This window comes from Harpia harpyja, chromosome 9 (genome assembly GCF_026419915.1).
Source record: "Harpia harpyja isolate bHarHar1 chromosome 9, bHarHar1 primary haplotype, whole genome shotgun sequence".
Taxonomy (NCBI): Eukaryota; Metazoa; Chordata; class Aves; order Accipitriformes; family Accipitridae; genus Harpia; species Harpia harpyja.
Window position 1 is genome coordinate 43,411,354 of NC_068948.1, and position 22,424 is coordinate 43,433,777.

Below are 22,424 nucleotides of genomic sequence, written 5' to 3' on the forward strand. Positions count from 1 at the left end.
CAGCAATCAGATACAACCTATCTCCACGCTGACAGGCAGAACACAGTTCACACTGTGAGCACATATCCAAAGATACAGGTACAAAAGCAACAGCTTCTGGAGCCTCAAGCCACACTGTTCATGGATCGTGGTTGCAACCACATAAATTGAAGAGCCAGCGCTGATCTTCAAGTCACAAGCTGTAAAATCCTGGGTGTGCCTGCAGGGAGGCACCCTAAGAATTTAATTTCATATTGTCCCCTTGATTTTTTTTTTTGCTGTGCAATCTGATGAAACATACACCACATGTTGTCTAAGTGTCTGGCTGACCCCCTTCATATGGCAGCAAAGAAACTCCTCTTATATTTAGAAGCCCTCTTCTAGGGTTACATATCAAGATACATTCACACTGCTGTTTTGCAGAATGCAGCTGCCCTGTAAGAAGCGAAAGATGCTAACATGATCCAGGAGCTGAGGCCAGCAATTTCAAGTTTCCATCTGTCTCTGCCTGTAAAACATGCAGGAAGGAAAAGAGAGCTGGACTTCAGGCATTAGTTGGTGCCTTCAGCATGCAGGAAGACTGCATCAAAAAACAGGGAAGCCCGGAGCAGCTTTGTGGAAGGAAGAGTCTGTTCTCCTGCCCAGGACACAGATGTTGAGTTGAAATACGTTTTACCACTTTTTCCCCCGCTATTTCATGAAATAACATCATTCAGCACATTCATGTGACAGCTCTTTTTTTTTTTTTCACCAAAAAATGGTTAGGTGCAATGCAGAATAATAATGGGCCAAATCCAAATCTAGATGCATGATGATGTAGAAGAGGTAATTTCCAGAGCCTGTCATAGATAATGAAATTTGTTTATATGCCCCTCAAAATATAAAGCAGGCACTAATTCCTTAGTCAGACAACCGCATTCTGCCTTCCACACCCACTGTTGTCACCAGGGGTCTTGCTGATTTGGGCAGCAAAATGTCATTTAGCTTCCCTATGTTTGATACATCACTTTGTATGGGTCTGTCACACCTACAACAGAATGATTTGGTTGTACAAGGACCATATTGATTTCCAGCATACGCTGTGTTTGACTGCATTTCTCAAACATGGTTGAAAATTTATGTAAACATAAATAAATGAAGAGAACTGATACCAATACATTAGGAAAGCAAAAATAAGACTACCTATGACACAGAAGCACTAAAGGACATTAGGGGAATTGCCGCATTTTCCCCTCTCTGTCACATTAAGTGGTTTAATATAAAGCCTTTATTTTTATACCAATCAATACCACTGTAAGGTAGCAACATTTGTCTTCAGAAGCACTGAAGATACAATGGCTCAATTCTCAATTATATTAAGAGCGAGACTTCAAAGATATTTGTGAGCATCAAGATGCAAGTTAGATTTCCAGTATGGTTTTCAAAAGCATCTGAACAACTCAGGTGTCTAGCTCCTATTGATCTAAATCCTTGTTAGGCACTTTCAAAAATAGTTCAAGTTGCCTATCCCTACCCTCTAATGCCCAAATAACCTTGGAAATTTTTCTCCTCTCTCACACTACTAGCTGTGGTTTAGTTTACAGTACTGGAGTTTAATATTTTGCAGAAGGATGAAACTTTTTGTACGCACTTTGATTTTTAGTACACTGACATAGAAAACTATTACTACAGCAATGCAATGGTGTTTACTTTGATGCCAGCAATTCAAGGTGGTGGAAATCTGACCTCTGTTACCTGCTGAGCGACCTCCTTTGGTTACCTCATTTGACCACTTTCCCCTCGTGGTAGGAAAACCCCAAAGAGACCACCGAGGGACCATTTTGAAAAGGCCTCAACACTCTTCCTGAATGCTATTTTGAAAATGAAGCAAAGGGCCTACCTTGCTGATATTTTGAGCATTAACTGATCCTAGCAACTTCTGAATGTACTGGCTACAGTACAGACTGGTTGTATAGTATCATGTAGGCCAGAAATCCTGTTTTTGTTTTGGTTCACTTTATTCTGAAACTGTCCAAGGGGTTAGAAAAAAGGTTATTACTCTTTAAAATAGAAGAGGCAACAAAACTTAGGAAAGACACTTCCCACATACCAGAATGGACATGAATTAAAAGTCATTTTATTCCACTTCTCAATGACAGTTCTATCATATCTGATAATAAGGCAAGCTACTAAAAGTCCCACAAGACGTATCAGATCATTGAAATAGTATTCAAAAACCAAAGAGGAATTCACAGAACAGCCAGTTCTTGGGATCATCAAAATCAGTGGCAAAATTCCCACATGGACAAATTCGATCAGTGTAAATGCTGAAGAAATCAACTGATGTCACCAGCGTTCATGAAGTTTTATACTGGAATAATTAAGGATAGGCAATGCATCACTGACTTCAATGAAAAACAGAATTTGGCAGAAAGAAAAGCAAAAAAGCACATTAGGAGTATAATATCAAGGCACAGAAAATACATGCTACTTTCAGGCATATGCTTTAACAGGTAAAGGTTTCTGGGAGATTATTACTTTTTTTAAATAGGTAGTTGTACTCCTGTCAGGCATAATTCTTTTCTCACTTGCACCTGCAAAAATCCCATGCATTTCTGGGTAGTCGGTCCAGATTTACGTTAGTGCAAGGAGAGTAAGTGTAAGTTGGCACAGCTTGCTTGAAGATGTAGTAACAGTTAAAGCAAATGGAGCAACAATCACTGAAGATGTAGCCATCTGTCTTAATGCTCACCAGAGCTTACTCTTTTTAACATGGAATATTTGTGTGACAAAACAAATGTATTCTTTCAAACACTTTTCAGCTAATAAAGCTGTCCCATGCTGAATTTTCATAAGGTATCAAGAAACTGCAGTAATTTAGAGGCCATCAATTCTGTAACCTAAGGCTGTTCACTGAGTAATATCTTAGGATCAGCAAGAGTCTATGTCTATGTAAGGGTACAAAAGTCTGTCCATCTCTTAACTGCATTGATGTATAGACTATTCATAGCAAGATGAGAGGATGAACTAAACAAAAAAAAAGACATGAACAAAGCAGAACACAATGAAACTATGTGACTTGCTAGAGGAACAATAACAAAGGGATGAAGAAGAACATCTATTTAAAAAGAAGATCTTTTGTCAGATAAAAAAAATAGGAACTTTTTACATACGTGAAGTTTAAAGAGGAAAATATGATCAGTGCAACTTTAATGCAGGACTGGAGCTAAGTCAAGGGAGTTCAACAATGAAAGACAACAAAACAAAAATAAATCATTAAGAAAAATATGGATGCTATGGAAGAAGAGTGTCTCTTAATAATCAAGTGATTGAAGTCGGTCCCAGGTGGTTAAAAATCCAAGGTAAAGACCTAAAAGCTGAGGATGACACAAGAAAGCAGCTGCTGAGTCAGAGTATGCCCACGGCATTATAAAATCACACAGCAGGATAAAATCAGAAACCCATGGTTATAATTGTGTTATGTTGAGACTATTTTAAAGTAATAAAAAATCCTTAATGGCCTGATCCAAAACCCACTGGAGGACTGGAGGCAACAGGAGTTCTACTAGCTTCAGCGGGCTGTGCATCGGTTCTTACATTGTGCACTATAAACAGTCTAGGTATGTTGGCTTTGTTTGGGTAGGGTCAGCCAGGGAACATCATGGATCCAGCATACATTCCATGTAAATGAGAAAGAAAATGGAGTTGTTACGGCAAGATCTCATTATACAGTAGGGTAAAAGAGAAAATGCTGCTTTATGCTGAATTTCTTATAAATAAGTAATTTTGAAAACCTGGTCACGCCATGCTGATTAACTAACTGGACTATCAGTTCATCCACCAGTAACATGCCTCTGCAGACTTGTAGGGTCAAATCTAACAGTCTGGAATGAAGGGTTTCCTTCTCTTCTTCTTTTTCCCTCCCAAGATTTACATGATGATATCCTCCAAGTGCAGTCCTGGTCTTCAGATAGCATGCTGCAAGGACACAGAAATAGGTATTTTTAAAGAGGAAAAGACAGAGAGTTTGCCTTGTGAGTTTAAATTATTAATTCTACAGATCTAATGGATACATTATGCCACATTAGTGGCACTTGTTCTCTTAACAAACATCCCTCTAGATTAGTGGTTCAATACAGTTTTGAATCAAAGAGCTAAGTTTCTAATGGCACTGGTCATCTGTCAATCTGAACTGAATTTTTAAACTGAGTTACCCGAATCAATGCAAGTTAGGATCTTTCATTGCCAGGAAATGGGCTCTTACTTGACAAAGATTCATGAGGTCAACAGCATCTCTGCTTTCTTGAAGTGGTACATAAAACAGTCAAGCAAGAACAATACTTTCAGCAGTAGACAACTTAGTAAACACAACAGGAACACAACAGGTATTTTAAAAGGATTGGGTAACCTCTCTTGTGCATCTGCATTAGGAGAGGAAAGATCTGAGAAGTTCCCTCAAATTCTTGTGTTGGGGGTAGATCTCAGACATTACCCATGGATGTACTGATCTCACTGGCTTATCCCTAGATGCTGGGCTCTCTGCTGGAGTCTGAGATATCTTCTCCATGAAGCAGCTACCTTTTAGCAGCTCCTTAAAGAGCAATCTAGGACATGAGGCACTAAACAGTAAATATATCCTGCAGACAGCATTAACTCCTTTGCTGATTATCTCTTGGATGCTACTCAGGACTCTAATGGGCAGAATCTATTGTGGGGACATTTCCTTCATGCACAGATGAAACAACTGGACCAGAATTTTTAATGTGGCTTGCTAAGGAAATGAGGCTGATGTAATCACATTGCCTCTAGGCATCTACATGTGTCTGCCCACTGCTCAGCCTCTGAGCTGACTGAACACATTTGATAGACAGGTAGAGGACTTCAAGCTCTCACATTTTTACAAATCCAATAAAAAGAGGTAGGGTATCAAGAAGATAATCAGTTAGCACCCTTACTGATAGAAAAGCAGCAGTATGAGCTCATTGGCTAGGTAAACACCAAGAATTAATGTGCGTAAAAGAGAACAGAAATGCGCTGACTTCAGACTTTGTGCTCTATCAGTTACTGGCAGGTCAATCCCTGCAATGAAAGGCAGGTAGTCTTCCTTGACCCTTTTTTTTCTATGGTAAGGTACAGAGAACAGGATTGGCAATGTAAAGATCTGGAGGCTGGCTGTGTAATTCCTGTCATCTTACCGGCCCTCAGTTTATTCTGTCTCTGAAAGAGAGACAGTCCCTCAGTGAAATGGCTGCAAAGTCTTTTGAGAGCCTCAGGAAGGGGACGGCAGAGATATTAAAAATAATCTTGCATGCTTTTTCCCCCTGAAGAATTATTTCTAAGTTAGTAAGAAAAATGTGTGTATACATCTGTCCCTGGTGCACTGTCGGAATGCTTACTCCTTTTCCTTCTACCAGTAATTACCAATGTTGCATTACTGCGCATATGTTTGATTTAAGACCCTACTGATTATGAAACAGTATAAGCTAGTACTTTCCACACAGCCTAGCTGTCTCTCTGTCTTCCTTTGAAGCCATGCTGACAGGTGGTATTTCAGTGACTTCCTTGGGGTCAAGTTCTAGATCAAGTGAGATTAAAGAAGGGGTCAGAAGTTCACACTCCTCTATGAAAGCATTAAAATATAATGGTTTGCATGAAATTCCAAAGTCACCGAACACAACTACCCTTCTCACATAAGTTATTACCAGAAGATAATTCTACCCTGCCTGTGGCCCTGGGGTTCAAGATAAACAAAGACAATGAACTTCTGATGTGAATTAAAAAATTCTTGGACACTGGTCCTTTGGCAGGAGTTTCTTGCGTTCCTTTCCTTCTTTGTACTTAGTACTTTGGCTCCCCTTCCTCATACCAAAACTGTCGCTATCTCAGTCAGAGCTCTACAGAAAAGCTTGTGTTTTTACTTCGCTCTAACACTTCTTACTAGTTCTCCACATTTCTACTTGACTCGCTCCTACTTGCCTAGACTGCAGAGAACCACTAGAAAGGTGCACAAAAGATGTGGGCTTCATATGATATGCTTTGTGGCTCAATTGGGAAGCAAAACTCACGTGAGCTCCACTTCTGCCCCGAGCAGCATTGTCAAGCATCACTCAGCCATTAGAGGTAGTCTTAAAGTATGTGCTGTAAGAAGCTGCATATCAGACTACTAACAGGCTATGCAGCAAACCCAGCAATGGAATAAGAATGCATGATTCCCATGGTAGCATGAAGTACAACATGACATGTTGAGATCCAGTTAAGAAAAGTGTTTGGGATACCTAGGGTCCCCTTTACTTAAGTAAGGAGGTTCCAGCCTAGGATTACATTTCCCGAAGTTCTGCCAGTAGGACTCAAATGAAATCCAAAGACACCAAATGTCTTGTGTTATGAAAAAGCAAAACAAAACAGAACTTGGAATCTGCTCCAAAAATTTGGAGACTGCTCTGAAAACACAGACTGTGAACTACTGGAGAGCCCTCATTCACTGACAAAAATATTAGCTTTTGCTGATCAAAATACTTAGGAAGAGACAGGAAGGCTGACTCCAAATTCATTCAAGTCAGTGGAAAGGCTACTAACAGGCTTCATGAAGGAACATAAGAACAGTGGTACTGGCTCAGAGCAAACAGCCATCTTTGTGGCATCCCATCTCTGACAGTGACTTGTTACAAATGCCTAAACGGACTGTATAAGAAAAGGCTACATCCAGGGTAATATTTCTCCCTGTATTGCCTTCCACCTCTGGCAATCTGCATCTTAGAAACTTTCTGAGCCCGAGATTATATCTGCATCTTTGCATTTAAGCTTTTTTTTGTAACTTCACTCGTTGCTGTTTCAAATAATTTGTATTTTTTTGTGTCCACAGCAACCAGAAGGAATAAGTCCCACAGCTGCACTGCATGTCACATGGAAAAGTATGTCCTCCTTGTTTAAAGCAGCTTTCCTCTGATGCCCCTTCATCTCATTCATAACAGACAACAAGTAATCATTCTTTATTTCACTGCCTTTAACTACCGATTCCTAAGTCATTCTTTCCCAAGCCAAAGAGATTGTGTCTATTTTGTCTGTCCGCGTATAAAGGTTTTTTCATACCTTGCAACCTTTCTCTCTCCTTTTGTGTGTGTGTACACCACATCTTTCTTAAGACAAGGACGTCAGAACTAGAGGCAGGATTCAGGATGTGGTTCACAGCTGAGTGTCGCCGGTCATTAGGTATCTTGCCATTCGCTCTCTAACTGGACACATTACAGCAGATTAAGGCCACATGCAGTCTATGGCACACAGCTCTGCACTGTTTCAGTCTGTAGTGATGTCTCCTTATGGAAGACAAATACATCCTTTTTCTCACTGCAGTTCTTGGTAGACAACATGCCTATGGGCACATATGCAGGGCTAGACTCAGTGGTGACACAAATATCGGTTTAAGTTAAATCTGAGCAAGCAGTGGAAGTGTAATTCAGCATTCAGGACTGGCAAGGTAGGATTGCAGGAGAAACTGACAGGAGAGGGTAAAAGTTACCGAATGGAGTAAGAATAAATTTGGCCTAGTGTGGAATGAGGGACAGCCCTGATTCCAGCACACGCCGCAGCTTAACACTCAGTGACTCCTCAGTGTAATGAAGAACACACCAGTTTACATTGATCAAGACAGACAAGTTTTACTGCTGGGCTGTTAACTCCAGTGATGCAAGTGACAGCTTCCCCTTGTCTACATTCAGGGTCATGACTGCAGAAGGTAGATGGTTCCCAACTGTTGGGTGGGCCCTGTTCCAGGCTATATATATATGTATCACTATATATCTTAATGTATGTTTGCTAAAGATAACATGCCAGCGTTAAAGACAAATGAGGCTCTCCAAGACAGCAGTAGAAACCCCGAGTTGGCTTAGTGCCGAGTAAATCTTCAAAATGAAAAGTCAAGGCTGTTTCTTCCATGCAGGCGTAGGTGTCGCCTGCTGTTACTCCTGTGCTACTGTTGCTCTGCAACTGAATAAACCAAAGAAGGCATGCAAGGAAGCTTGGGGCTCAGAGGTAGGAAATTTTCTGAAAAGTGAAAGGGTCTTCCTCTTCCTGAGTCTACCAGTATTATTGGGGTATAACTGGGGGTATTATTGGGGTTATAATGGCACTGTTTGTTCAAAGCAGGAATTTCTTGCTCTTCCTCTCTCTGCAGCTTCTACCATTTCTATCCTCAACACCCCTGAATAGATGTTCTTCTCCTGACTGAGGCATGTGGAGTACCATGGCAGCCCTCCTCAGCTCTGCTTAAAGCACAGGACTTAACCCCTTTCCTAAGCAAGATGGAACGCATAGTAGGTTTGGGTACTGACAAGCTGGAAGAGGAGATGTGGGAACAAATGGATAACTTTGGTTGGAATTTTTAATAGGGCATGTGGGTTTTGATACTCAGAAGCTACTGAAATTCAGCAAGTTAGGCACTGACCTCATTGAACTGGTCTTCTAGAAATACCAGTCATAGAGAGGAAATTCCTTTCCAGTGCATGCTGAAGGAATCTGCGTCCAGAGACGGAGAAGTATTTCAGTGCTCCATTCACAGTGGCAAAGAGGGTTTTTAGCAATTAAGTTGTGAGTTTGCACAGAAGGAGACCCAGAAACTCTGTCGAAGACAGCAAGGGACTGCTTGGGACTGTGCAACAGTGGTGGTGATAAGCCACAGGGCACCATCCCCAAAACTGCTGGAGCAACTGCCTGGCATATCGGATGCCTTGACCCAGATAGAACTTCGGAAGGAAGATGTAGCTGTCCAGGTTGCAGCTGCAGGGGAGTGACTGCTGCCTGTCTTTGGGGCCGGGACATTGGTGGCCTCTCTGGTGGGAGCTGTACTCTGACTGAAGCACTGAGTCTCCAGAGAAAAGGGCTTCAGGAAGAGGTGGGCAGATTGCAGACCATCAGGGTGTACAAACAGGAGACCAACAGGGTATCCACAGAGACTGCGGAGGAGAGTGCCTGAGCTCCACAAAGCAAAGGATGAACAACTAAAGACTACAATTGAAGAGCTGAACGAAGACTTCCATGATGGGGAAGGCCTGAAGTTTGTGACTTCTGGCAGGAGAAGGAAGGTTCCTTCTTGGCCTGCAGATCCACCAGGACGTGTAGCCAGCCCCTTGGGGGAAGGTGAAGAGTTGTATTGAAGGAGACTTCAGAGCCAGCTGAGCCTGAACTGTTTCTATGCCAAGAGGAAAAGTTGTGTAACAATTGATAGAGATTCCCTCCTGCCAACCTGACTTGGATGTCTCAGGTTTGTTGCTTTCCAGAAGCTCAGACTTGGGACGTTGTGGAAGAACTCCTGAGGCTCACCCAGCCCTCAAACTCATTACACCTCGCATCTTTGACACTGTCAGCAGGACCATGGATAAATCAGAATGAGCTAGTGAAATTTATCAAAGGGTTTATGAATACTCAAGTAACGCCCTCTGTGAGAAGCTCTAACAGTCATGGGAGAACAGATAAAGTACTAATGCAGATTAGAAATGGAATGGTAGGATGGTAAACAAGCTCTAGGGAGAGATACAGAAGAATATGGAAGGAGAATACAAGGGGGTACTCCCAATGTTGACTTGCAGTGAGACTTGTTATCCTTTGGAGACCAAAAGAAGCCACAAGGAATGTCAGCAGGAGCAACTGGGTAATACGGTAGCTGATGAATTTCATGTCGATAAAACATACAGTAACGAATCCTGGAAGGGTCAAGCTTTTCATATATATTGCTTTAGTCTAAATTAACTTTCAGGAAAAATGCATGTGTAGGTCATGGAAGCATCAAATCTGTGCCTAATGGTAATCAGACAAATCAGTTACAGGGCTGACTGTCATTCTATTAAGGCTATTTTGTACTATCTTATTAATACTGAAGCATATATATTAAAGTTAGCATAGAAGTAGTTTACAATCACTTCACATTAGCAGAGTGCAAAATGGCTGTTAGTAAATAATCATGACCAAGGTACAAATGGATTTGAGATAACTGCATGGAGCATGCAATGCCATCCACACCAGTGGCATGTCAAACTCAAAGACAATTTAGTATAAAATATGAATGTCCAAGAGTAAGGCAACAGAGGGGCCTCAGGTAAGCATGGAGGGTGGAAAGGCCAGTTTGGTGCTCCTGTTCACTCATTTTCACATCAGAGGAATAAAGAAGATTGTTGCTCCCATCAAACGCTTTCTTAGAAGCAACGGATCTTTGGAGGGTGACAGGTGAGAAGGGGAGTAGTAAAGAAACTGGAAAGCCAGAGGGCAGGGTGAATCCAGTAGACCTTGAGTCCTCACAAAACTGAAGGTACCATTTGGCCAAGAGACCTCTATGGAAGCTATTCACTGAATACAGAAATTAATATCCCAGCAGCGTGCTGAGGGTTCCCAGTCACCTGGCAATGCTTCCATCTAACACAAAGATTTTTCTCTTAAAAAAAACCCAAAAGCAAAACCAATTTAAAAAAATCCTCAAAAGACAAAACTTAAGGAAAAAACCACAAAGTCGTATTATACTGATTTACTGCTGCTTACTTCTTTGAGAGTAGGAAAGAGAGAGGTGCTTACAAATACTAGCTAGATGTAAAGCGCTAACTACTACTAGTATCTGGCAGTGGGCACAAAGAAGCATTCACACTCCACACACAGGGTCCTACTTTAGTGTAAGTGAAATGTTGACTACAACTAAATGTAGGTAGTGTGCTCTGGTTAACATGAATGCTTCAGATCAGTGTTGTCTGCCCTTCTCTCCTCCTACTTAAAAAAAAATTATTGAGCTGCTATCCTTGCCTGAGAAATGATGAGTAAGGTAGTAGAAGCGAACAGAAGTATTTACTGCTGCTGTCAATTACAAAACTTGGCACACCCTGCCTGAAGGGACTTGGGTTTAAATCTGTGAGGGCTGAACAAACTGAACACAAGCTGACCCAAAGAGAGATTCATGCTTGCAAAATGCCTGGGAAATTAATGAATATACAATAAGCTTCTGATTCTGCAGCACCATCTGCTAATATCCTACAGAAATGGACCCCATCTCCACTAACTTCCCTGCAGTTCAATATGGCATACTTCAAGTTTTTGTCTGAAAATGTTGTACATGTTTAACCAGCTACTCCATTCCGCTCCCTGGAGATGTCTGCATTTCAGTGGTGGATGAGGTGATCTCTGTTTATAGTTTATACATAAGTTTGTACAGTGCACTGAAAGGCTCTGCAACTAAAACAGCCAGTAAGAAATTAATTTAAATTGGTTATTTTAATGGGAAGTGCACATTACTATGGAGAAAAGAACATATTGTTGCACAACCTTAAGAAAGGATATCAATACTTTAATTACTTTTGTCCTCTTTTCCAAATAAGATTATAATCCATCTGGGTAACCACTGTGTATATAGAGATTCATTTGTGGAGCTTCCTTACTATTGTTCCAGGTGTATGAAGGCAGGTCAATTACACAGCACTGAGAGTGAACGACCTTATCCCACAGCAAGCCAAATCAAAATTACATTTGTGGTCACTTTTGATATAGTTATGGTCACCTTAATATCAAACAGTAAAATAGTAATTGACTGTCGTCTTCTCCTTGCAAAGTTAAAAGATATGTCAGACAGATTATGAGACTGAAAATTAGCTCCTCGGGACTCTATTACCTGAAATCTAAGGATCTCTATGCACTTGGTCTTGCAGATGGTGAAACTGAGGAGCAGAAAAAACAAAAAGCAACTGGCCTAAACTTGAAAAACCTAAGGGAGCTGCAAGAGTTTCTAGAAAATCCAATGCTGCTAAGACACAGTTGTTTGCATTTAACCACAGATAACAGAATTTTCTAAATTGCAAAGTAAGTAAAAATTGCTCTTTTGGAAAACATGTGTTCATGCCTACATTTTAACATTAGTACATAGTTCTGACAATCTTTCTTATTTTGAAGCCCATGCACAGAGAATTTTTGCATTGGAACTAGTAGCATTTTGCTTACCGTTGTGAAATGAACTACGCAGTAGATTCCAATGATGACAAGGCCAATGATAATTGATGCAACAGCAACCCAGAGTGCATTGCGACCCAGCCTTTTTGACCCTTCTATATCTCCTTGATTATAACTGTTTAAAGCCTGTAGAAGAGAAACAGAGAGTTTGTGACTTTTTTTTAAACAGAAATCTGTAAACAAACCCATGTGACAGCTTTGAAGTATCATTAAGTCCTGTGCACATTGGTCCTGTAGAAAGGACTTCAGAAAATGCCGATTTGCTTTGTAAAATAAACATCCACTGCCAACAGTCCAAGGTAAGCAGGGAGTCCAGTTTTCTGTTCTGCTCATTTTCAGTACATTTCATTGCAACTACAGCTCTTTTATTTTCAGTGGTGAGGCTATATTCATATGATAAGTTTTCTTGTACACACCAGCATAAAAGCTGTCAAATCAGCTCTAAGCCACCCACTTGCATAAATCAGTGGCTTTTATCTCTGGCAATATTTTTGTAGTATATATGAACTGTTAGTTGGCTGCTTCATTAGCAGTGAAATAAACTCTTATGCTTTATAGGACCATAAGCATGAAAAGGAACATAAATAGGCTGCATTTTTACAGAAAGCCTCAGGAAAATTTCTTTAAAAAAGCTTACTAATTTCCTATTTTTCCAATGTTTTACTTTTCAAAACAAAAGTTTGAAGAATTAATAGGTAGTTTGCTGGTGGTGAAAAAAACCCACAAAACAAAGAAGTATAGATCATCTGAACAAAATATCTGAGTGCCATCTTCATGGGCTAGAAATTCTGTCCCTTTGCATTTTTGGAACACACTGATAATTATTATCATATACATCCTGAGGTATGCATCAGACATATGGATATTATCTCAACAGACTTGAGTTTATCTCTATCCACCCATGACTTAGCAGATGATTTACATTCATTACATGCAGAGACAGCAAGGTGTGAAAGGGCCACTCTGATCTTCTAGTCTTTTGTGAGACAGACTATAGGATTTTCTGAATTAATTTTTGTTTTAACCAGACCATATTTTTAAAAGAAAAGAATCAGTGAAGGACACTGAAGTATTCTAGTACTAACATAGTTTGTCGTAACTTCTTCCTAAGAATAAGATGCTATCAAAGAATATTAAAATTATTTCTAAGAAATATTTTGTAAGATCAGGAGAGTTTGAGTTCATAAATCATGACATTGAGCCCAGATTTCTTTATCAGATTGCACTATTGAACTATCTCAGCATACTTCCTCAGGCAATCAGGCTAGTCATAACCTGTTCTTTAGTATCTCCTAAGTATTCCAGGAAGTATCCTAGAAATGGGAGGTGCAGGGGGAGAAATATGGGGACCTGATCAAATGAACTGTTCTGTGGACCAAGTAATTCATGTTGCCTTTAGAAAACGACTGCATGAGGTATCACCAAGTGCTATTAAGAAAGTGCTTTAGTTATGAACCACTTTTTGTAGCAAAGGCAGAACAACAGCTAATTCAACAGAGTGAAGATCTGAGACTGTGGAGAGTAGGAAAGGAATGAACTTCAGAGGATACCAAGCATTGTTGTAGAGCCTTTTTTCCCAAGCAGAAAAATAATTAGGGACATTATCTGTGTGCATTCTGTCGATTAGTGAGCACACAGAAGTTAATGGACTAGATGGATCCTTGGTGTTAGCACTGCATTAAGATCGCTCGTGCCAAGACAGTCCCAAAGCAATGAAGCCTATATTCCTAGAATTGCATCTCAAGGATAAGTGCAGATACTTATTCTCTGGTGTCTAAGAAAGGCTGAGCTGCTGATGCACCCTTGCCCTTAAAGAGAGCACTGATACATTTCTTCTCTCCCTGGAAGCCTGCATGCCTAAACATTTCTCTATTTTATTTCCCTAAAGAATATCACTAATATCTCTGCTCTGCTGTCAAATTTCATTGAGGTTGGCTGGTGGACTTAAAGGATATAGCAGGGAAAGAGAGAAGAGATGGAAATAAGAGATGGACACAAACACATAGTCAAATAGGATGACTGCCCAAGCCTTGTTTCCTTAGGGTATCAGGCTAGCCACACCTGACCATTCAGGCAGAAAACCAGCAGCTGTGCTGAGACACAGTCACCTCTGATTCTCCACCAGTGTGGCTTCCTGTTACAAAAGGTGGCTGGTACAGTTCCTCTTACCTAACTTACTCCCCTGTTTTCAGCAGTCCCGTCTACAGGAGAAGGGCCTTCTTAGGTTTTCTCAAAATACATTCAGGAAGGTCAATAAAAGGAGTATCAGGAGAAACATGGCTTGGCTTGGTCTTGACCAGGCTGACTTCTCCTCCTGCCTCTGTCAGCAACTATGAATGTGACTGTGGCTATAGGGAGAAACATGGAGAAGCATCACTGACACCCTAGCCCTGACTTTGTTCTCCCCACCCATCAAAGGGCCCACTTTCCATGACATCTAGAGAATGGTCCTGTGAACACTATAAACTCAGTTCCCCATACATGTGGTCTAAAGACTGAGACAGAGTTGTAAGCAAGACGTGGCAGCACCAGCTTGTAGTTATACGCAATTTTACTAATGTATTTAGGAAGTCCAGAGAATGTCCATGTGATTTCTGCAGGTAGCGCATAAATAATTCACCCTCTGCACTTTAATAAATAATGTCATTTTAATACTAATCCACAGTGGAGAAAAACAGCATTAATGATAAAGAAGAGGATTTGGGAGAGACAGGAAGGAGACAAAAGTTTCTTTATTAAGAGGTTTAAATTAAATGGCATAACTTAGACAGCATTCAAGAAAAAAATTAGAGGTTTGAGGGAATGGTTGGGGTCTGATGCAAAGCTCTCTGAAATTAATTTACTTCCGTCTGCTTCAAAGGGCCCTTGGATCAAGCTTCCAGTTTTCAACGTTAGGCATAGACAACATAAACAAATGTAACATTTAAGGCTTTAACAGTTAATTTCCAAGGGCTAGACAATATATACAGAATACAGCATCTGTGTGTGACATTTGGTCTGTCCTGTCCAACTTTTAAAATAAATTTCAGCCATTTTCAACCTAATACCATATGATTTCTCATGTTTCTGCTACCTCGCTCACTATGATGTCATAAACTAAATTAAAGCCACAGTTCTGCAGCTGCTTATTTACTTGAGCAATCTCAGTGACTTGACCAGGTTCACACACATCTATTTATAAAAGATATTCTCAACAATGAAGCAACTTAACCTCATACAAACAGAAATTTGCTGAATTAGCCACAAACTGTTAATCCCTTTTAACGTGCATTTTCTGTTCCACATTCCCAGAGCACCGTTTATGGCAAAAGCAGAAAGAACACTGAGTTACTTCAGAAATCCTCCTCTAGAGCGCTTACAAATCTGGGCAGACCAAACTGAGGTTCTCTGATAAACATTTTCCACGCTTTCCATGAGCCAGGCTGTAACAAACCTTATTTGGCTGTGCCTGAAGTAAGACGCTCTTCTCTAGTTCAGATGAAAGGAAGAATGAGACATGCTGGCTCAGTATGACTCGTCACTGTGAACAACTTACAGGGAAGGAGAAAGAAGAGAGGGGACTTGGGAGCAATTCAGAACCAGGCTTGAGCTCTGCTTTTTGGCAGATGAAACAGGCAGGTGATGAGCAGGACACAATGAAAAGAGAGTTTGCTCTGCAGGCTGTATAGCAGCATGCAAACAAATGCTGGACTTCTGTGTCTCTGGGGACAGGCTGAAAGCGTTGTTGCAGAGCAAAAGCTTACCAGTTTGCAAAGACGGGGCTGTGCAAAAATGCTTAAGAATGGCTGCTGAGCCTTGTTGTTAAGTATTCCTGAAATAGGTACAGGCTGTCCCATATGATGTTAGATGTCCAGGTACCTACAAGCTACTTAAAAAAAGCTGTATAAACAATAAACTTTCCAAATAAACTTTCTAACTAAAGAGAAGTAGAGCTGTACAGGAACACTGGTCACTATGCTAGTCACTGACCTGACCAAAGCCAATATGCTGTACACAGCTCATTAGGATCCCAATCAAAAGAGGTGATCTCCTCAGAAAGCAAGTTCCATCCTTTGCTGTCCCATGACTTCTACCACCCTCTTGCTCATTGTTTCTGCTTAGGGAAACTAATATACAGACAAGGCATGTGAATCCAAGGGTAACAAATGCAGTCAAAGAACTTGTAACTATCAGAGACAGATAAGCCAAGATTATCACAGTGTCCTGGTTTCAGCTGGGATAGAGTTAACTGTCTTCCTAGTAGCTGGTACAGTGCTATGTTTTGAGTTCAGTATGTGAAGAATGTTGATAACACTGATGTTTTCAGTTGTTGCTCAGTAGTGTTTAGACTAATGTCAAGGATTTTTCAGCTTCTCATGCCCAGCCAGTGAGAAAGCTGGAGGGGCACAAGAAGTTGGCACAGGACACAGCCAGGGCACCTGACCCAAACTGGCCAACGGTGTATTCCATACCATGTGACGTCCCATCCAGTTTAGGAACGGGGAAGTGGGGGGGGGCAGGGATTCGCCACTCGGGGACTGGCTGGGTGTCGGTCGGCGGGTGGTGAGCAATTGCACTGTGCATCATTTGTACATTCCAATCCTTTCATTATTGCTGTTGTCATTTTATTAGTGTTATCATTATCATTATTAGTTTCTTCTTTTCTGTTCTATTAAACCGTTCTTATCTCAACCCACGGGTTTTGCTTCTTTTCCCGATTTTCTCCCCCATCCCACTGGGTGGGGGGGAGTGAGTGAGAGGCTGCGTGGTGTTTAGTTGCTGGCTGGGGTTAAACCACGACACACAGCTTGACCACATATGTTGTTTGAAACATGCAAATGATTAAACAAAAATTTGTCAACATAAAGAGGGAGTTAGGAGCAAACAAGCAGGGAGAAATAGCTTTTAAGAGACTGAAGTTGTTACAAATCTAAGGCCCTATGGAATTAGATGACTAGTCTGACATACAGATCTCTGAAAGACAACTTAAGGTGCTGTACTGAGAAAGGCCAACAAAGTTTGTTTGACTATCGGACCTCAGAGCTGATATTAGAAATATCTGATTCATTTTTCAGAGTTGTCCCACAGCTTCTCTCTAGCTCTGATTCCATGAGTCAGATACAGCCAGTCCACCCGGGCCAGTTCTCAGATACAACTGACAGTTCACTGCCAGCTAAGCGCTCTTTGGGTTCACAATAGGGGGAAGAGACACCACTGCAGATAAGGAGCCAAAGAGCTCAGTGACACACTGCCTAGCCACAGCCTTGCACCAGAGAAGACTCTTCTGTCACATGAGCCTCCTGACTTGGTACCTGCACCCCACACTCCTACCCTGATGCCTGTGGTCTCACGTATGTGAGAAAGAATAGGGAGAATCTGAGCGAGGCACCTCTGCAGTTGACTGAGCCAACTAATCGTACAGCAACACGATATAGCTGCTGGAACAGGAAGCAGGAGAACTCACAGCATCTGGCTGGAACTGCAGAAGAGTACTGAGGAGAACAGTAATCCTACAGCCAGGAGACCTGGCCAGGACCCTAGGGAAAACAGATCTCCATTACTGCCAAGCAACCCTCACACCTGCAAGTGACCAGCAACTGGTTTGATGGAGCTGCTTTTGTAATGCCAATATATCAACACACTGATGCCATTAAGTGTCCATTGTCCCAGCTATCCTCTTACCCCTGTCAGAAGAAATAGATTTCTTTCACAAAGGTGCTAAGAAACAAGAAAAGGTTATTATCACAATAGGGAGATCTCAGGAGAGCTTGATTCTAAAAATATAGTCAAGGAGGTAGGATCTGAAATGGTAAGGTTTGTGCCCCCAAAGGTGAGAAAGAAGTGAGGAAACCAGTGCTGGAGTTGTAAATGGGTCAGCAGAAGAGACAGAAGGGACTGAAGACAAATCTGTCATTTAATTCGGGGGTGTGTTAGAGCCCAGAGTCTACTTTTAGAGCGGAAACATTGTCTGAATTGAGAGCACTTAAGGAGGACGTGACAGGCAAACAGGGGACTGAACCATGCCCCTCTAGAAGCCAACAGGACTTTTCCTTCCAGGCCTGTTCTAGGCAGTGGAAATTTATACAGAACTGTACTTTTATGGGTCTGTACCTCTTCTGACACGAGATCTCAGGCAAGCTCTGCTGACTATAAAGGTATCTTCTGTAAGAAAAGAAAATAACCCACTTGTGTATCTCAGTGTTAACCCTTAGCAACTCTAGGAAACAAAGAAAGAGAGGGAGGATGTAGATCCCAGCAGAAGTGGGAATAAAACCAGCATAGGTTAAAATGCAGAACCTGGAGTTGAGGTTAATGGAACAGTTACAGGTTGCAGCTCTAAAAGGCAAGGGAATCGGGCTGTGGAAAAGAAGTTGGACATGTTATTTTCATGGAAAAGGAGAGGTTTTAGGTAAGAATGATGTTGAAACAGAAGGGATTCGCATACAGTAGAGGTTATTGGTTTGGTTTTTGTTTCCCCCTTTTAAGGGAATGGGCAGCTGAGACCTGCACAGACTGTTTTGCATTCAGGAAGTGCTCTTCCCACCCTGTTTCTACATATCCCCTGATGACAGTTACTTAAGCCTGACTCCAAAAGCCTACATGAACTTCAACTAGGGCGTGGGTGGAGATTTCTCCATATGGGGTGCAAAAATCTTTAGAGGCCAAATTCTGTCCTTGACAGTTAACTTCTGTGCAGCCCCAGCGCTTTGGTGAAAGTACTGTCACAATGAACAGATGCTCACAGCCCCAGATCACCAGCTCTCATTACTTTATATAGCACCCTAAGTGTCCACAGACAGAAAGGATGCTGGGTACCAGCAGAACCAAATCTTCTCAAATCAAGGAAAAGAGCACATTGTACAGTTAACAACAAAATAAACACAGAAAAAAATAAAATGACAGCTAATACTCATCTGGACAAAAAAGGTTGTGAAGTTGACTTTGGAATAGCTCCTTTAAGTAATTTTCAAGCTTAAGCAATGCGATTTCTGATCAGTCTTACCAGTTTTAAAAGAGCCTGCTTTAGTATATTTTAGATATAGCTAATTATTCTTATACTTAATTGCAAAAAGAAACAACTATATTTTTACTTACCTTTTCAGCCTGGCTGTCAGGCTGAAAATATACAGTATGTTTTAAACCCTTTTCAGCTCCTAAACAACAGAAGTACATTACGGTATTACTGATTACACTGATCATATATACTATTAGAGAAGTCCGGATCTGACTCTGCAACTTTTAACTCAGAGAAGAAGATTCTGTTCTAATAATCCTTTTGAAGTTAATGGGATTACTGGATTATTAAGGACTATGCAAATCAGTTATGGGTTGCAGGAGTAAGGCTGTTCTCTCAGTGTACTCGATACTCAATTTTATAGGAGTTTTTGCCAACAACCTACAATCGTTATTGTTGTGTGTATTATTCTAGCAAATAGTATCAGGCTAAAGAACCTGTTTACTGGAAGAATAGCACTTCTATCATATTTGATTAGCTGAAGCAGAAACCGCATCTATTTCTTTGCAAATCTGTTTTATGTCCCCGAACTGCAGCTTTCACATATAGATACTACGCCCAATTCAGCGTGCAAATTAGTTGATGTAACAAATCCCATTGACTGGAATAAACCTCCCTCCCTTATTTAGCCTGATACTGAAAACTTCATTTGAACTGCCTCTCACGCCACGTTTTATATCTGCTGCCGGGATAGCTAAGTGGACACCCTGACTGAGCCTGCTGATGCTCTCAGGCTCGCTGCCTCACCTAACTTTGTCCACGCGCATCAGGGACAAGTGGTTGAAAAGGCGCCTGGATGCCCGCTACCCTGACGGCTCCTCCGACCCCGCTTTGCTCCTGCAGGTCCCAGGAGGGACCGGCCGGGAGCACGGCGGCTGGGGCTGGGCCGGCGCTGAGAGCCGGAGGTCGCCCCGCTGAACACCCGAGCCGAAGCGGAAGGTCGCTTGGGCACCCGGCGGGGTGCTACTCACCATGACGGCGAAGACGAAGGCGACAATGTTAACGGGATAGGCGGGACAGAAGCAGGCGAGGATGCTGAGGAGCAGGTAGTTCTTGGGCCGCGGCTGCGGCGGCCCGTCGGGCAGCTCATCCTCGATGTCGGTCTCGGGGCTGTTCTCCAGAGCCCTCTTGATGTCGGCACCGGCGGGGAGCGCGGACATGGGGCTGCGGTGCGGCGGGCGGGCGGCTCGAAAAGCCCAGCGCCGCGCACCGGGCAGGCGTGACCCTGCCGCGGCGCCGAGCCAAGGGAGCCGCCCGGCGCGGCGCCTCCCCAGGACGGGCACCCGGCAGTGCTGCGGGGCGGGGGTGTGTGTGTGTGTGGCGAGGGGGCTGCTCTTCCGCTAAGTCTGTCGAGCCGGGAGTAAATTCACGGGAGGAATCGGAAAAAAAAGAAAACCAAACAATGCCGTCGAAGGTTTCCAGCGCCGTGTCCCGGCTGCGGCTGGCCGGAGACGGGCGGGGGTTCCGCGGGCTATCCCTGTCCTGCCCCTCGGAGCCTCCCCCGCCGCCGGCACGGCGGGGTCCGGAGCCACATGGCCTTCGGCTGTTCCGGTCGTTCCCGAAACTTTTTAACTGTTTGCAGTTAAACGACTTTAACCGACTTTGCCTTACCTCCGGGAAGAACTTCGCCGACTCGTTTCTAGCGTCCGTGAGCTCCATCGGCAAGTGGCGTAAAGGCTGCAAAGGCGTTTCCTTTGATCTGGGCTGAACGTGTCATCCATCTCCTAACCCCGGTGACTCGCTAAACTTCACAAAAACATGAAAGATTGGCAGAAAATAACCATCTTAAAGCATTTTGGTGGCTCAGGCCCAGGGCATTTTGGCCAATTGATTGGCAAGTGATTCAGTCCTTACTGAACATAACAACTCTAAGGTGAAATCCACTTTGGGGGATGCGGGAGGGGGAACAAGGAAATTAATCTTTATTGTTTCCAAAACCTACTGTATGGAAAAAAACCCCACAAAACACCACCAAACCACAAAACAAGTAAATAAAGATCTGCTTCCATCATAGTTTTAAGTTGGTGAGGAAAGTATGACAGCCTGCACCCAGAAAGGCACAGGCTCTGTTTCTGCCATGTGATATAAGACAGAAGATCTTTATAAGTGCATAGAGCTTCAGCAAAATGGAGAGACTTCTGATAAGATGAAGGTTGGAGCTGAGATTTTGCTCTGTCTGGCTCCCCCTGAGAGCATTTAATTAATTAAAGTTACAGAAAACAGTAAGGTGCATTTAGAGCTTTATGAATGAGCTACTTTTGTCACTGGGAGTGTTGCAATTGACTTGAATGGAGCCACAGTTTCCCATTTCTGAGTATCATCCTACAAGATAAAATGGAGTCAACGCAGTAAAGACGTAAGAAATACAAGTGCAGTATTTTTACTTTCATAGACGTTAATCATATCTCAACTGCATGCCTGGAATATAATGCAGAATGAGAATCTGCTGATCTATTAAAACATCAAAAGAAAAGATTCTGTATCTTTAGGAAAGAGTAAGAAACACCAAAGTTACATCTGCTTGCCAAAGTACCCATTAGTGTTCAGGCACAAGCTCTTTGTAGCTGTAAAATCTCTGATATGTTTGTTCTCAGGGTACTTTAAACACAGTCACCACACAAGCTCAGAAAATGCAGTTTGCATTACACCACACAATTACTTTTAGAATAGATTTCAGTAGGGATGGAGGCCATGGACTTACCCTGTGCAAGGGATCAACATCTCCCAGGCCCACTCAAGCCTTTAATTCATGAGAACACTTTCAGGGAAACATTGTAATGGCTTAATGAGTTTGAGTTTGTCTGATTGTAGTTGAAACACTAACAGGCAAATAAGAACCTATTATCAGGCATGTGAATGAGAAGATCCAGCTCACATGGGGCAGTCTGAGCCATTAATGTTGAACATAAACACGCACAACAAAAAGCTGCTGGCACATCAACTCTACAGAGAAGGAAAATGTGCAGAGATTAGCCAGGGAGACTTGAAATTGCAGTATGAGGATAGGATGTAGATTCTTACTGTCTAACATCAGACACTGAGTTTAAGTGCCTTTATGGGGGGCCTCCAAGAGGGCGATTCAGAGACTGGTGGGGTTATCAGTCACATCAGGCCAACAACCTGCACTAAGTGTTTCACTGAGGATCATGAACCGTAGGAGGAATCTGGACTCTGTTAAATCGGACCATGTTAATCCCTTCCCAGGTCTCTCAAAGACACAGACCTAATAGTAGAACCTGGGGTTCCTTGTGTGTTTCTAGAAACAGTAAAGTTTAATTGTTCAAATGAGGCTGCTAAGGGATGCTAATGGATTGTAAAAAAAGCAGGAGACAGGAAGTGGTGAGATGTGTGGAGCGATAAAAGATATTATAGATATTCAGGGGCAATTTGTGATAATGAGAGCTCATTAAGAGGTTCTTGAGATGGTTCTGTCATGAGGCAGTTATTGTAGCTGAATTTAGTAGTTTGTTTTATGTAGAAGATGGGTTAAAATCCAAGA

At 42.2% G+C, this 22,424-nt stretch overlaps 1 protein-coding gene across 1 annotated transcript; it reads right to left on the bottom strand.

The window, feature by feature from the left end:
• Positions 1-2,073: 2,073 nt before the first annotated feature.
• Positions 2,074-20,606, bottom strand: TMEM233 (transmembrane protein 233). The gene is made up of 3 exons (XM_052797529.1): positions 19,897-20,606; positions 11,923-12,057; positions 2,074-3,936 (listed from the first exon to the last, which is right to left on the bottom strand). The coding sequence occupies exons 1-3, from the start codon at positions 20,083-20,085 to the stop codon at positions 3,925-3,927; spliced, it is 336 nt and encodes a 111-aa protein (XP_052653489.1). The 5' UTR covers positions 20,086-20,606; the 3' UTR covers positions 2,074-3,924.
• Positions 20,607-22,424: the final 1,818 nt, after the last annotated feature.

What these genes read in the sequence shown, in the direction of transcription:
- TMEM233 (XM_052797529.1), bottom strand. Translation starts at nt 20,085, where the DNA reads ATGTCCGCGCTCCCCGCCGGTGCCGACATCAAGAGGGCTCTGGAGAAC. An exon ending in CCTTCGTCTTCGCCGTCATG is followed by an intron (nt 12,058 to 19,896) that starts GTGAGTAGCACC and finishes TCTCTTCTACAG; the next exon opens with GCTTTAAACAGTTATAATCA.